Here is a 15401-nt window from a genome sequence, read left to right as displayed (position 1 = left end):
ACAGCATTCAATATACTGGACCAAAGAAGTCGTCAATTCGCTTCAGATTTTCACCTTGGCTTCATCCCCATCAGTCAATGGTGCAAAATCATGATGAAAGCATCAATCCTATGGTTCAATGGTTACTTGAATGATGAAAACTGCCGCTTGAAATGTTGCATCAAGAACCACACTGCAATTCATGCCATACTTGTCCATGTCAAGGCTTCAGTGAGGGGTCCCATCAAAATGAAGAATCCTTCCTTTTGAAAAAATATTAAATTCTTCGGTTCATCCAATTCCAGTCACTGTAACCAAATATCACACCCAATTTAGTCCTTCCAAGTGGTAGGGAAAATAATGGTCCAGTATGGAGAAACTACATTCCTGTATGGTAAATTTGGTGGTTAGAATGTGGAAAGGTTAGTCAAACTGTTGTTGAAGCAGACTGATATTGTTGAAGCAGACTGAGAAAATTTTGAAAAGGGAATAGGTTTTCCCAAAAGGAAGACTGGTTCATGTGGCAGACACACTGGCTGGTTCCACATGTGATATAACCTTCATCATGCTGTAACATTTTTAATTCAATGGTCCTTTAGTATAGACAATAGTTTCATTACCTTGGGTAAATTCATTCATTGGGACTTCCAATACTCAGCAACCAAGACATAAAATGCAAGGAGACAAAATGAAAGTCCAATCAAAAATTTGCATTTGGTCTTGTAATAAGATCTGGCAAAACAACTTCCACCAATTCCAGGAAGAATAATTGGACTGCAGTTCAGATGAACTTCTGAATTTTCCTGTTGCATACAAGGGAAAAACACAAACTAAGTTTCCAAAATAGGTTGAATAATGCTCAAGTATTCAACTTTGCGAGGACATTGATCAAATGGTTTTATTTTACCCTCGTGTCAATGTTCATCCCTTTCTTTCCTGGGATTATTGGTTAAATGTTCAAGGTACAAGGTAGTCTGCTGGAATGGATTTTACAGCTGTGCAAGCAGCCATCCTTCACCTGAAGTAGGGTAGGGACCGTCTGGCTGGAACTACCATTGTTGAATCAATTTGGTTTCTCATGCCTCACACCCATCCTACAACAGCAGGACTAACTGGATCATGATCAGGAAGCCCCAGTTAATTTTCCCTGCCCAGAGTTATGAGTGACATATCGGACAGCAGTTCACTCACTAGGTTCCACTCTACATTTGTGTGCTGTTTAGCATATGCGGAGCAACTCACCAAAGGTTACTTCAAGAGCACTTCCTTACCCTGAAGTGAGAATGCCTTTGCCACCTCTATTCACAAACAATCCTGACTTGGATAAATTATTCCAAAAGCACTGGGACCAGTTACAAGGGATGATGTGCAGATCTTAGAAATGGGAAAACATCCCATCATGTTGACTTAAAAAAAAAACAGAACCACTGCATTCTAGTAACCTCTTGAGACTTTATTGAACATCGTCAAAGGTAGTGACACATGTAATAGATAAAGCAAATGTTGCCGTTTCAGAATTACAAATCCATGTTTACAAACTAAAACATCCCCAAAATAGTTAATACACTACAATCCTGTAACAAATTCTCCTTTATAAAGGCTTAAACAAACCATACAATTCCATTGTTGTGAAACAAAATGGCTGCCCTGCATTAGTTACACAAAGATACAAGGCTTGCTGTGCACAAACTTTTAACATTGTCTGTATTGGATAATCTGCATTATACGTGGTTCATAACTGAAAGCAATGAATTATAAGTGACTATAAAGAAAATGCATACTATTGTATTAGACTCGACTGCAACATCTATTACAGAATCTTTAACAGCACCTCCCTACTGAGGATAAGCTTCTTAGGGGATTTTTGGCTTGACATCACAAAATTCAAGCCCCCAGCCTCTCAGATAGTTCCATCAACGTGGTTCTACTCTTCCGCTCTGTAAAGAAAAAAGTTCCTTTATTAAATCAACACAAATGATCAAACATACATGGGGACAGCAAGACAAACACAAGATATTGCATTCTATTCAACTGAGAACTTTAATTCCTGGTGACTTTTAAGCTACTGAACAGAAGGAATGAAAGACTCCACATACAAGACCAACCCCTCATGTTGTAACAGGTCTCAGAAGCAGTTACTCAACAAGGTATGTAGTTCCATGGACATCAGCAACCCTCTGGTACTTCAGTGACTAGATGGCACAATGTTTTGCACTCAAATGCAAAAGTAATCTGGCTGAAACCCAATCCCATCTTTGACCAATGTCCAAGTGCACACAGAGCATTCATGGGAACCTTGGATCATCCTCCCCCTTTGCCTGGCAGCCATCAAACCCAACTGCAACTTCACCCTGCGCTTTACTCATCAAATGGTGTGGAACTGCTTCCCAACATCAAGGCCCCATATAAACCATTAATTCCATAACCGCAAACATTTGCCGTTTTCTACTTTAAACAGGAAGCATTGCAATAGCTAGAGCCACGATTGAAATTCAAGAATTTGCATTTCCCTTCAATAGTTATTGCAGGGCTGAACTAACAAATATTTGACCAAACTAATGTAAACAGAATAGGTTGCCCAATTTGGCCATAATTCCAAATGAATTCAAGTCAGTCATTTGTTTGGGATCCAAAAAAGAATACAATTAAAATGCTGACTTCATTGTAAACAGGCACAAAGCCAGGTCTTATTTGGGGGTTGTGTTTGATTAATAATGCTACAGAACCCATGTTACTACTGCCTGATTTTAAATAATGGTTGATGCTTTAACAAACTAAGTGTTAAAAACAAAATGCCATAACAAGGCAATGTCTAGTTGTGTCCCCACTCACAGCTCAGATTCTCGTGTGCAGAGATATTTCCCTTGAATGGACATTTGCCAGTACAATTTTGGATAAATCACAGGCTAATTATCTTCAAAACCAGCTGCAAAACCTATTTACATTTACACAAAACAGGGGAGAATGAGATTTTTTTTAAACCAGTTTGTGAAAAGTAATTTTAGTACCAAATAAAAAATGGATTGGTTTGAAGTGACTATTTTTAAGACTAAACAGAGGTGGCATGAATCAAAAAAGTCAGTAGAGTGCTTAGGTTTTCACCTCATCGCAAAATGTTTGTATCAGGAGCAACTCAATGCATAAGTCACCCATGACAAATTGGGTTGAAAGACCCTCTGCAGAATTATGCCGCTCAGTTTAAGATCAGAAATTGTACTTTTGGGTTGATAGTTCAGTCATCAAAATGCTAAATATGGGATGAAAAGAACTTGCATCTAATTTGTTTCCTGAGTAATGGTTACATCATTGTAAAATACAAAAAACACACGATGGCAGCAAAATAAGCCTAAACGTTCAAGGCATCACCTTGAGAATGTAACTTTTTTCAGAGACAGTCATGGGATATTTCACAAGTACCGTATGTTGATTGACAGATGTTCAGACTACAGCATGGACCTTGTTAACATAACAGAAATTGTCAATATTGCATCAGCACCTTACATAAATCTTGCCCGTTTATTTCCTTTGTTGCCATTCTCTTATATTTTTGGTCTGTGGGCCCATAATCAGAATGTGCCATTCCAGAGGACTAGCTGAAGAAGCCTGCTTATCAGACCAGTGTTCCAAGGTTTTGTATTTTGGGGGAGGAGAAACAAACTCATTAGTGCAGAGTGAATCTTGGGAATCGGCTGTGGAGGAAGTCTGGGAGTTGGCCAAGGACACTGTTCTGCCTGACAACAGTCAATGATTGATTCCTGCGTGATGCTTCGGAGAGAGCTTGGCAGAAGTGTTCAGGCCTTGGAAGCGAAAGGGACAGTCTCACTCCCGCAGCTGAAATAAAGAAATGCTTTGCGGTTCCAAAACCAGCGTGGGCCTGGCACACTTACTATAAACTTGAAACTATCTTGAATAGTCTGTATAGGGAGAGGGAATGGTTGAGCAAGGGGTATTAGACAGCCAGTTACATTATAATACTTTACATAAAAAAGGTTACTAGTGCTACTAGAGGTGGTGCTCTGGGGACCCAAGTGTGAATCCCACCATGGTAGATGGTAAAATTTCAATTCAATAGAAATATGGGTGATGACCACGAAACCATTGATCAGTAAAAACCCATCTGGTGCATTAAAGTCCTGTAGGGAAGGAAATCTGCCATCCTTACCTGGTCTGGCCTACATGTGACTCCAGATCTACAGCAATGTAGTATGTAGTTAACTCTTAATGCCCTCTGAAATGGCCGAGCATGTCACTCAGTTCAAGGGCAATTGGGGATGTGTAAACACTGGCCCAGACAGCAACTCCCACATCTTCTGTACGAATTAAAATAAAACACCTCCCGCTTGGGTGCCCATTTCAGGACTAACCAAGAGCACTTTTATTATCTCCAGCACCCTACTCCTCCCCCCCACTAATAAACCAGCTTAATGTTTGAAAAATTTCCACTTGTACAAAAGGTCCATCTTCCAAGCTTTCTGGCAGAACCCCTCAATGGATAAAAATGAGCAAATATTTTGCATTGAAATAATGGAGTTACTTCAGTGTTGAATGGAGATTTAGGATGTGGAAGTTGCTGACATTGTTCCTCATGCTGATGAGGAAAAGAAAACTGCAGCAACACACACTATAAATAGATTAAAACCTGGACTTACCAGAGATTCTTTGTTTCCTAGAGAGTATGCATCATCATGCCAAGGATAAGTGCAGCAAAATAACACAGACAGATACATGCAGGAGTGGAACAGGGACAAGGAAAGGCAGTGAGAGAGAGAGTGGAGCATTATCTTCAAATTAACCATGTTCCAGGAGTCAAGTTGCAGTTAGTAGCAAATAATTTCCCACAAACCTATTAGGTTTCAAGTAGAAAATGTGAATACATACATGTTTACCACACCGATACGTTTGAGCCCCTAAATTCGTTTTGAACCAGACCAATAATCACTTCAAAAATATTTCATTAGCTGCAAGTATTTTGGGATATCCCAAAGTCATGGAACATGCTATGCAAATGTTCTTCCTCTTACAAACCTCAGTTGTGTGTGGTTAGTTGGATAAATCACGTCAGAGAATCATCAGAGACTACAGTTTTGAAATGCTTTCATGGACACAATAACAGGTGTTGAAGCAATGAAAGGAAACACGCTCATTGTTAAAAGTTTACTTGCCAAAAAGAAATCCTTGCTACCCCACTCCCTTCTGAAGGGTTACCATGGAGGTACACACACTGAATAAACAGAGAGCCATCCACAAAAAAAGCCACCTAATTTAAGTTATAATTCAGGTTTTCACAAATATCTTTGCACGCGCGTTGCACATATACAAACGCTTCAAGAAAAAAAAAAAAAAAGATGCAGTGTTGTAGGTGCTAGTCTAATGGATGACCCATCTTGAAAATCGGTGTCATGTGGCTATGTTCTATTCAATGTGTTTCCCGTGGACAGGTCTGACAAAGCCCTGACCAGACTGCTGTAAATAATCGGGACATTTCCTGCTGCATCAGCAGCTTCCAGCAGAGAATAAAAATTAAAATGCTGATGGCTAATACCAGTGTCTTTTCAGGCTCGACTGGCTAGTCAGGAACTTGACATTCTCCAGATACCAGTCTCAATAAAATAAGAGCACCTTTTCCTTTCATGCAAATTTAAATATGCACATCCCACATTCCAAATTGGTGAAAAAGTAGAGGGGAAAATGTTCTGTATAGCGCTATAATCGCAAAATATCAAACTATTCTTCATAAAATTCAAAAACATCTGGAACCACAGGGTACCAGCAAAGCTAATGGAGGAATATTTAGCAAATTCAATGAGCATTGTGCCTTTCAAAATTAGATCAGAGGGCAGCGAACTGCAGCAAAAGCATTTGAACCATGAACACTTGTCAAATTCCATGTGCCCAAAGTTTTTACAGCTCTCATACTTTTTGTAATACCATTTCCACAAAACACTCACAGTAGTCAGTTAAATAAAAAAGTCCAGGATTTCAGACAAGCCTGAAAGAGAACTTCTATTTTTGTTCCATCCACAGGAAGCTTTCCTTTCTCTTGTTGTTATACCATCCACCTCAGCGTGCACAGCATTGAGAAACATAGCTCACTTTTCAAATTCACACTTCCCTGTGATGACCCATATCGCCCAATTTTTTAAGCAGCTGAGCTCAAAACTCTGCCACTGTGCAAGCCCAGGTCCGACACACAATTGTGCTACAAAGAAATTGATGTTTAATTTTAATTTTAGAGTTAAAAGGCCTTTGAACACTGCAGACTTTTGTCAGCTCAAAAACAGCTCAACACATGCCGAATGCTGCATGCACAGAGCAACACTTAACACTGAACTCATCTCAAACCAAGCTACCTTCACTAGAGATCTGCAATCTGTATGGTATCTTCCTGTTACCCAAATGGGAAGGTGAAAGAAACACAAGTCATTCAGCGTTAGTGCAGACGATTACTTGAAATATTTCAAAGAAAACTTGGTGTTGGATAAAAAAAAAAAAACAGGTCAACACTTCTAGCAATTGTTGAATTTAATAAAGTCCTTTATAACCTGTCAAATATTTCCAAAAAGGACCAACTACTGCCTTCTGTCATTGGTATTCAGGCCCTCCTCATACATCAACACTCACATGGGACTAGTCAGAGAAACTAACCTTTGTGGTAACCATCAACTCAAAATAGTGCGCTTTAAATATTGATGATATCACAATACTGACTGAGTCATGAGAATGAGATTAAACTCGAAGACTGTACAGATTTCCGATATTACTGCAGATCCACACGTCATCCCTCTAGCCAATGAACAGCTATAGAAAATTAGACTAGAATTTCTTGTATTTGAAAAAAAAAATTTCCCCAAAACAGCCTAAACATGTGAAAATCAGTGGCATTGCTCTTGCCACACCATATAATAACCCCCAGTTAAGAGCAAAGAAGCTTGAACTACAAGATATGCCAATATGTCCATGATCAACTTGCTCAGTGTTGTGTCTTTCAGTGCTCGCCACCTGTTTTCTTTCTCCAATTACCCTGCTATCCTCAGTGTACCATGCGAGGACCTGACTGGTCTACTTCCTGTCTTGCAGTCCAGCCTAACCCAAGAATTCTAAAAACAGGTACAGTACATCCAAGTAAATTGTTCTACTGGAATTCATTGTTGATTTTAAGTGTTTTTAACCAACACAAATACTCAGTTAAATGAAATAAACTGCCACATATTGTTTGGTGTCAAACTCTTGCTGCAAATGTGCAATGGCTGGGTTACAGGGGAATGGGTCTAGGTAGGATCCTCTTTCGGAGGGTTGATGCAGGCTTGTCAGGCCAAATAGTCTCCTTCTGCACTGTCGGACTTCTATGATTATTTTATTTATTTAATTCATTTATTTGTTTATTTTTTAAAGTGCCCATAGTAAAGATTCTTCCACTCGTATAATTTCCATGTGTAGGCAAACAACAATTGCTTAACCTACTGAAAGCATGAGATTGTTCCACACATCACGTCAGCAAACGTCCTTAGCCTCAATATTTCATAAGTGGTTTCATTTTTACCGCACTTCAAGAACTGCTGCAGGCACAACTTTCTTCCTGTTGTGGAGCTCCGTTTCTCACCATAAAACAAGGTGACCATGACAAGAAAATGGGATAGAGTCATAACCCCCAACCCCCAATTGATGGAACAGGGTCCTGACTGCAATTTGGGAGACTTTACTCCAATACAGCGAAGATGCATTAAATTTTACTACATAGATAAGCAAACATTTGAAAACCGAAACAGTAATGGAATACAATAATGGTTTGCTCCTGCAAGGGAAAATTACAGTAATAAAACTATTAGACATTGAATTAGCTGCTAAAGATTTAACATACAGGGAGCCCTAGGAGACAGGAATTTAATTGGACCTGGCAGTTTAATTAATTGGGAAAATCATTCACCATTTATGCAACATGAAAAGACATCTCATTTCAACTTAACCAAGAAAGGGAAAGGCTGCAACGACATTTGGGCCAGTTGCTGAAATCAAATCACATTCTGTGGCCACCCTCTAAGAGAATATGCTATGGTGCTCAAGAAATAAGCACTTGCTAGGATTTTATACAACATACCAATCCATTTAAAAACAGATTGCAGTTTAACGTTACTCTACACGAATTGTTGCCTAAATTCTATAGACACTGTACTCCAGAAGCAATTCTTCATATCATATTTGGGGATATTCCAAATACCTCATTGCAAGTCAATAGTGTGTAACAAATGGTGAGGAAAGCAATTGCTTCCAGATTTTGATCAGATTAAAACTAATTTCCTAAATACAAGACAATTTACAAAACAATTGGGGATAATTTTAATTGGTTTACAGTGTTTTTGCATACTTATCCATGGTGGCAGTGGTTGGCAGTGGTTAGCACTGCTGCGTCTCAGCACCAGGGACCTGGATTCAATTCCGACCTTCAGTGAATGTGGAATTTGCACATTCTCCCAGTGTCTGCATGGGTTTCCTCCAGGGGATCCAGTTTCCTCCCACAATGCAAAGATGTGCAGGTTAGGTGGATTGGCCTTGATCAAGTGCCCCTTAGGGTAGGGTGCTCTTTCGAAGGGTCAGTGCAGACTAGATGGGCCGAATGGCCTCCTTCTGCACTGTAGGGATTCTTTGCCTGTAGGTTAGGTGTTGGGTGCCCTCTAGTGGTTTCCTAGTGTGCTATGCTCCTCCCTGTGATATTTCAAAATGTATCGATGTAACTAATTAGTGCCCTCAAGTGGAAAAATAGAAATAGTCAATAGTGGAAAATTTAGTTCTTGTTTTTTTAAATCTCCAAATAATTGGACAGGGAACCAGCTTTTCGGTCATTCCTTGAAATAATTTACTAAATTAATTACTCATCCATCCAGCAAAAGGACTACAGAACATTTCAAATGAAACCTGCTCTTATGCCGGCAAAATAAATTAAATTAAAGGCAGTCTTTAATAGGGTTTGCAGAGGCATATTCAGGAATAACAGGGATATTTGGGAGCAGTGATCAGAAGCCTGGTCTCATGTGGGTTATAAAAGAAGCAAAAAAGAGAATGGGAAATGGGATGGTTTAGCTGAAGAATTCCAGACTGCAGGGCTCATGTGTTTGGAAATAGACTTGCAAATAGTGAACAAGTTGTGGAGGTTGGATACGTTCAGAGGCAAGTCAATGCTGGAGTGGAGTTGTGGGTATAGGCATTGGTGCTTTACCCGATGCCCCACCAAAGCCTGTGATGCATTTATATCTGTATTACTTTCTTCCCTGCCCTTTCCAGCATTCATTACGGCAATGGATATCATGTAATTATTGCAAAAGTTCAGGATATTTTGAGCTCCCACTTGAATATTCTACAGCCTATCCATCACATGGGCAGCACAGTGGTTAGCACTGCTGCCTCAGTGCCAGGGACCCGGGTGACTGTCTGCGTGGAGTCTATGTTGCATCAGTTCCCTCCGGGTGTCCAAAGATGTGCAGGTTAGGTGGATTGGCAATGCCAAATTGCCCCTTGCCCAAAAAGGTTAGGTGGGGATAGGATCAGGGGAGGGGGCTGGGTGGGGTGCCTTTAAGGAGGGACGGTGCAGACTCGATGGCCTGAACAGCCTCCTTCTGCACTCTAGGTATTCTATGATGCATTTTGCATAAAAGATAGAAAAATATCACAATTTCACAGAAAACAGCAAAGGCTTGCAAATATTTCAAATTTGAATACTGCAATTCCATTTCTGCATGGAATTAGGAGAGTAATGTGATTTTGCGCATGATTTAGTTTACCCTGGGCCAGATGGGATAAAGATTTTTAGATTGGGAAAGTTTCTGCTCCCCACCCAAAGGGAGGACCACAATTAGGAATGTGGTTAATAAATCTGTTGAAGGAAACACTGTCTAATAATATGGTTTGTTGTCTGGGTTTTGTCTAAGGGCATTGGTGACTGAAGATTTTAAGTCAGTTGAAGGACAATTATATTCTAATACAAATTAATCAGTCTTATAGAATTCCCTCAAATAAATGACTGCATATGGGGTGGAATGACAGCCACCTTAATGCACAACTGCTTTCAGTGAAATCCCAACACTGTAAAAAGGCAAGAAGTGTGTTTTAGCTTGCTTATCCAGTGGAGGGTGGTTATAGAAGGCAAACAAAATACTTGTACTAGGCAAGTGACAGTGTAGCTCAGAGGACACCTTCGGTATCAACCACCAGCAGGTACATATTACCCAGGAAAAAAATTACCCAGGTAGGACCTCTGATGTCACAATCATTCTTGCCTCCATTTTAAATTCTGATGCTTGTGGTTTCCAATCTTTCCATGGTGAAAATTATACCTACACTCCTTCAATTCTGGAGTCTGTGCATCGGTTTTGAGTTGCACAACCACTGGTGGTCAAGTCCACAGCTGCCAAAGCCCCAAGTGCTCTATTGACCTTATCCTCTCTCTGGCTCACTTTTTTTCCCTTCAATAGGTTTGTAGAACCCACTGATGTTTTGTTGGTCATTTCTCTCCCCCCACCCCTGCCAAATTACCTCTAAAACAGATTTGATGTCAAGTTATTGATTTTACTTTTGTGAAGCACCTGGATTTCATGCCCGCCCAGTTTGTCTGAAGGGACACAGATTGCACTTGTAAAAATAATCACCCAGGCTTCTTCAGCACAAGATACCCCTTCATTATAAACAGACTTCAGGGTATAGGTTGACACTCTTGCTTTTAGAGCTCTAAAAAAGAAAACAGTAGGTTGAAGAGGGTGGCATTAGGTTTATAGTCACAATTACCTTAGTTTTCGTTCATGGCATCACAGGAGCCAAAGGCAACAGCAAAAAAAAGTTGGAGTCTCTGCAATAATTTTCACACATCCCTTAAAACATACTTACCAGTGTCTTTTAATCCCAGCTCACTATTTGCCCAAATGGTCTGCAAAAATCTACCAGTGACACACTTATAAACTGTAATCAAAATAAGTAGTGGAGGACGATGGGGAAATGATTCACTTTCTACTCGCGAAAGAATACATGCCTGGGCCGCTGGTCTTTGGGGACTGGGGACAGCAACAGAAGTAACATTTTTTTTTGGATTTCAATATATGATAAATAATGCATTTGAGGAAGTTACAATAGAACAAATCACTGCACCAGACCATGCTGATAATGAGAGAGAGAGAGAGAGAGAGAGAGAGAGAGAGAGAGAGAGAGAGAGAGAGAGAGAGAGAGTGGGAGAATGGAGCCAGAAATAGAAGGAAAGGAATCAGTGGTGGTGGTGGGCAGAGGACGAGACAGATATTGGGTTGGGAAGAGAGAAAGAACACCATCCTTGCTGTTAGTGCAATCCCTGCGTTTATATTATACTTCAGTTAGTTGGGTGGTACTGATAAGTGGAATTTATTTCCCATTAAGTACCCATACTGTCACACTGGATAATGACCTGATGAAGCCTGTATTAAATGGTAGAGAGTCCCGTTTAAATACTCCATTTCATTAAGCAAAGCTGGAACTCCTACCCCAAATTGTCCAGTTCAAAAGGAGCAACCAATTAATACAGGTTTTCAGAGGATTCAGGTAGAAATGGTTAATTATTAGGCAGGCAATACTTCCAAGAATGACAGACGGAAAGAGTGTTACGATGTGACAGGTTGACATGCATGGGGCATACTAAAAATAAAGAACCTTACCAACATATTGTTACAGAAATAGGGTCATCAGGCCTAGAGCCTACACGGAGGTGAAGTCAGGGGTTAACTCAACCCTGCAATAAAAAAAGGTCAGGAAAAAAGGTTTGCAAAGCTCATCAAGAAAGCACAGCAAGATTAAATATTCTAACAAAAATGGATCTGTTAAAATGTTCAAAATAAAAGCACGCAATTAAAACTCAATGAAATTATTATGAAATTGCACAAAATAATAAATGATCCTGATGAACAAAAGGCAAGATTGAAATGTTTGCACAGTAACTTGAGTCTTTTGCTGAGCTCAGCACATGTAACATTTTAATTGATGTTGCCCATCAAAAACGCAAAGTCCAAAAATTCTTAGTAGTGATATCAGATGCTGAATAGGTTTGTATAGCATTCCATTGCCCAATGTTTCAGCCCTGATTTTACTGGCGGTGTTGACCTAGCCCTCACTAAGTGCTTGTCGACTGATATCACCAACATGAATTTTGGTCCATATTGAGCCTCACTGAAAAAAAAAGTGAAGATGCATTACAAGCAGACATAGATTACAGATGATTTAAAGGTCAGAGTACCATCCAATCATGCCAAGGACAATACTAGATACCACATCAGCATGTTAGCTCAGCCAGGGTGAATATGCCTGGAGCACTGTTGACATCATTTGGCGAAAGAACAGGTATGTGTGCCCACATGGGGCGAGATTAAGCAATGAAGTATAAAAAGGGCAAATGATGGTGACTGGAGCTCAAGTCATGCTCTCGATGCAAGAAACCAACATCTTTCCAGAAGGAATTAAACCATTTAATGCCTCACAAGGATGGTCAAAAAAGGTTGTTTTAGAGATTAGTAGCTGTTGTGAATTGGAGCCAGTTTGTACATAGCAAGGGGCCACAAAAGTGACACCAGTTTTTGTCGATGCAAGTTGAGGGATAAAATGTTAGCTGGAGCATGAAGACATACATCCCCAGTATTTGATACCAAGATTTTAACCCCCACCTAGTTAGCTGGGGTTCCAGTTCCCAACCTAGCACCACTCCCCTCCCCACTGGAGTGGAGCGTCACCTAGTTTGTATGCTCATGTTCGATAGCACGAATCCACACTTCATGACTCAACTGTAAGCTACCGCTGAGCCAAATGGAATCGGAATAGCAACTGCAATTTTTACAGCCTTCTGGGCAGATGGCTAAGCTGTTTATCTAAAATAGCCAAAGACCTTCTTTAAACATACTGCTCAGTTCAAGTTATCGCCCAATTTTAATTAAAGTCCTAGCAGGGTGAAAGCTCTGGGTTTCCTCCCAAGCAATGATGAACAAGGACCTGCTGGCCAGAAGAGATGGCCCAAACAAACTCCTTGCGACTCCACAAGGTTAGTTTACTAGGCCCCCCCCCCAGCCTTCCTGACCCCACTCCCTATATTGGAGTGGAGTGGTGACAGGTGGCCCTCAGCTGTACCCCACCCACTTCCCCATGTGTAATATGGAGACCAGGATTTGCCTCGGCCTGATTTTTGGGCTTAATTAATGCAACCATGGGCAACTTTCCATCTAATCTACCCAATACCTAGCCAGAACAAAATAAAAAAAAATCAGGGCCAAATTCAACCAGAAGGTTGATTCCAATTAATTTTCAGTACCACAGTTATCGAAATAAACGTACAAGTGGCTTACTTTGTATCGTCTTGACCTCACTGGGTCTGCATGGAAATTCAAATTCTGTACAAATCAGGAACCTTTAGGTAACTACACAAATTTACTGAAACGCAATTGTAACAGGAAACTCTCTTTTGTTTAATGTAATAAAAGGCATTTCACGTAAAGTACAGCATTAAACTATACGGTGGTTAGCACCGCTGCCTCAGTGCCAAGGACCAGTGTTTAATTCTGAGCTTGGGCGACTGTCTGGAGTTTGCGTGTCTGCGCGGATGTCCTCCACAGTCTGACGACATGCCGATTAGGTGGATTAACTCTGTTAAATTGCCCCTTGGTGTCCAAAGGTTAGATAGGGGTTACTCCGGTATGGGGTGGGCCTAGGTAGGTGCAGATGCAATGGGCCAAATGGCCTCCTTCTGCACTGTAGTGATTCTATGATACACACATTGTCATTGAGTACATGCAACATTACTGGACATCTGGATCCATCAGCAACATTTACAAAATACTTAAAACCTTCAAATAGAGTCAATTTTAGCTTATTTCACATACTCTGGCACAGAGCACAAAAACATTCTGCATCAAACACTTGTAGAGCATGATCGTTAAAATGGTATGATTTTTGCCAGGTTAACAGGCCTAAAATGTTGGAAGATAAAGATTGCACAGAGGTACGGCGAGACAATCTCCAGAGAACTATACTGAGCTTCTGGCTAAGCCATCAAGGGTCACCAGAGATCAAATACATCCAAGAAATGTAATCAATGTTAAGTCTGATATTAGGCATTATTAGCAGACACTAGTTAAATTGTGGGATGTATACAGAATGCTGTTGGCTAGCTTACTGCAAAAGGATCTGGGTGCACAAGCCTCTCCTGCCAGTACACAGCTTCTGCATCACAATGGCCCCCTGTAGCACCTTGGTCAGAGGTTCAGGTAACATTTTTCCCCTAGTGATGCAATATACAGGCCTACAATATACCCAGACATCCAACCAGGTCCCACTTGTGAATCAGATTGTATCCACTGCCAGGAGAGCCAAAAGCAACAGTGGAGTGTAATCCATTTGCATAGAACTCCTTCCAGTCTGCCTCTATAGCTCACAATCAGAAGTACTTGCCAAAGGTACACTTTCCTGCCAGGTCTTCCCCCAACCTCTCACATCAAGTATTAAAGCAATCAGTTTGGATTCAGAAAATGACTTCTATCGGGAGATAACTGCCCAAGTGTAAATTTGGCCAGGTACAATGAATTGAGTATAACCACCCTTCTCCAGATAGTGAACCTAGCAGCTGCATGTTCCAGATTAGTACCAAAGCTTGGTAAGTCATGTGGTCAAATCCAGACAATACACATGATCAGGTGTGTAATGTTCTTGTCGGATGGCCTGATTTATATTACAAGAGCACTTGTAGCTAAAGCTATAAACGACTATAATTAACTGTGGGTAAACTATAACTGTGGGTAAACTATATTATACACAAGCAACCTCTCTAGCTCCCTCCGGCCAGTCTGAGGTCACTTGACTCTAACATCACTTATATACTACTGAGACACCTAGGTGGTCAGTCAGTCAGTGAATTACAACACAACCATGATATCACCAGAGTGTTCTAGCCTACTTGCTAACAGCGGTCTAGAGATCAGCACAGGAAGCAGGCGGAATGGGAAATGGCCCATCATGAATCTCAACCTTGCCCCTCAGGGACCAGAGGTGTGGTGACCTTCCAGTTAAATTCACCACCAGTCAGCTCTCTCTCAAAAGGGGTAGAGCAGCCTACGGTCCTCAGTGCATCTTGAAAAATGGAGAAACACTCGAAAGGGAAAAAAATGTGAAGAGGAAGCAAAAGCACCATCGACAAAGAGCATCAGTTTAACAGATACCTCTATGGGAGCAAAAACTTTATTGCAACAATTGCCAAGAGAAGCGTTTGAAAAACAATCACTAAAGAGCATTCACTTGTTCAGCAACATGATACCACTAATACAGCCAGGCTACCCATGAACAACATCATGAAAAGTAGACTTAGTCAATCTTTTGTACCTAGAAATACAAAAAAAGAAATGGTTGCAAATCTCAAGCTAGCTGAAGTAAAATATTTA

At 40.6% G+C, this 15401-nt stretch overlaps 1 protein-coding gene across 10 annotated transcripts in view; it reads right to left on the bottom strand.

Annotated features, from left to right (window-relative positions):
- LOC140395503 (uncharacterized) overlaps positions 1 to 15401 on the bottom strand; it is a 143439-nt gene that overhangs the window by 3348 nt on the left and 124690 nt on the right. For 2 of the 10 annotated variants that reach the window (XM_072483345.1, XM_072483346.1), the window contains exons 4-5: positions 4629 to 4645; positions 1412 to 1916 (exon numbers count right to left, since the gene is read on the bottom strand). The exons of 2 other annotated variants lie outside the window; for them this stretch is intronic. In XM_072483345.1, coding sequence (XP_072339446.1) covers positions 1864 to 1916; positions 4629 to 4645 — 70 coding nt within the window. In that variant the 3' untranslated portion in view covers positions 1412 to 1863. Of the gene's footprint in view, positions 1 to 1411; positions 1917 to 4628; positions 4646 to 11645; positions 11720 to 15401 lie in introns of those variants that run through there. 6 more of the 10 variants (XM_072483347.1, XM_072483349.1, XM_072483350.1 and 3 more) reach the window with 4 other exon arrangements.

This window comes from Scyliorhinus torazame, chromosome 18 (assembly GCF_047496885.1).
Source record: "Scyliorhinus torazame isolate Kashiwa2021f chromosome 18, sScyTor2.1, whole genome shotgun sequence".
Taxonomy (NCBI): Eukaryota; Metazoa; Chordata; class Chondrichthyes; order Carcharhiniformes; family Scyliorhinidae; genus Scyliorhinus; species Scyliorhinus torazame.
The sequence above is the reverse complement of the archived record's forward strand: the minus strand, read 5'-3'. Positions and strand labels throughout refer to the sequence as shown.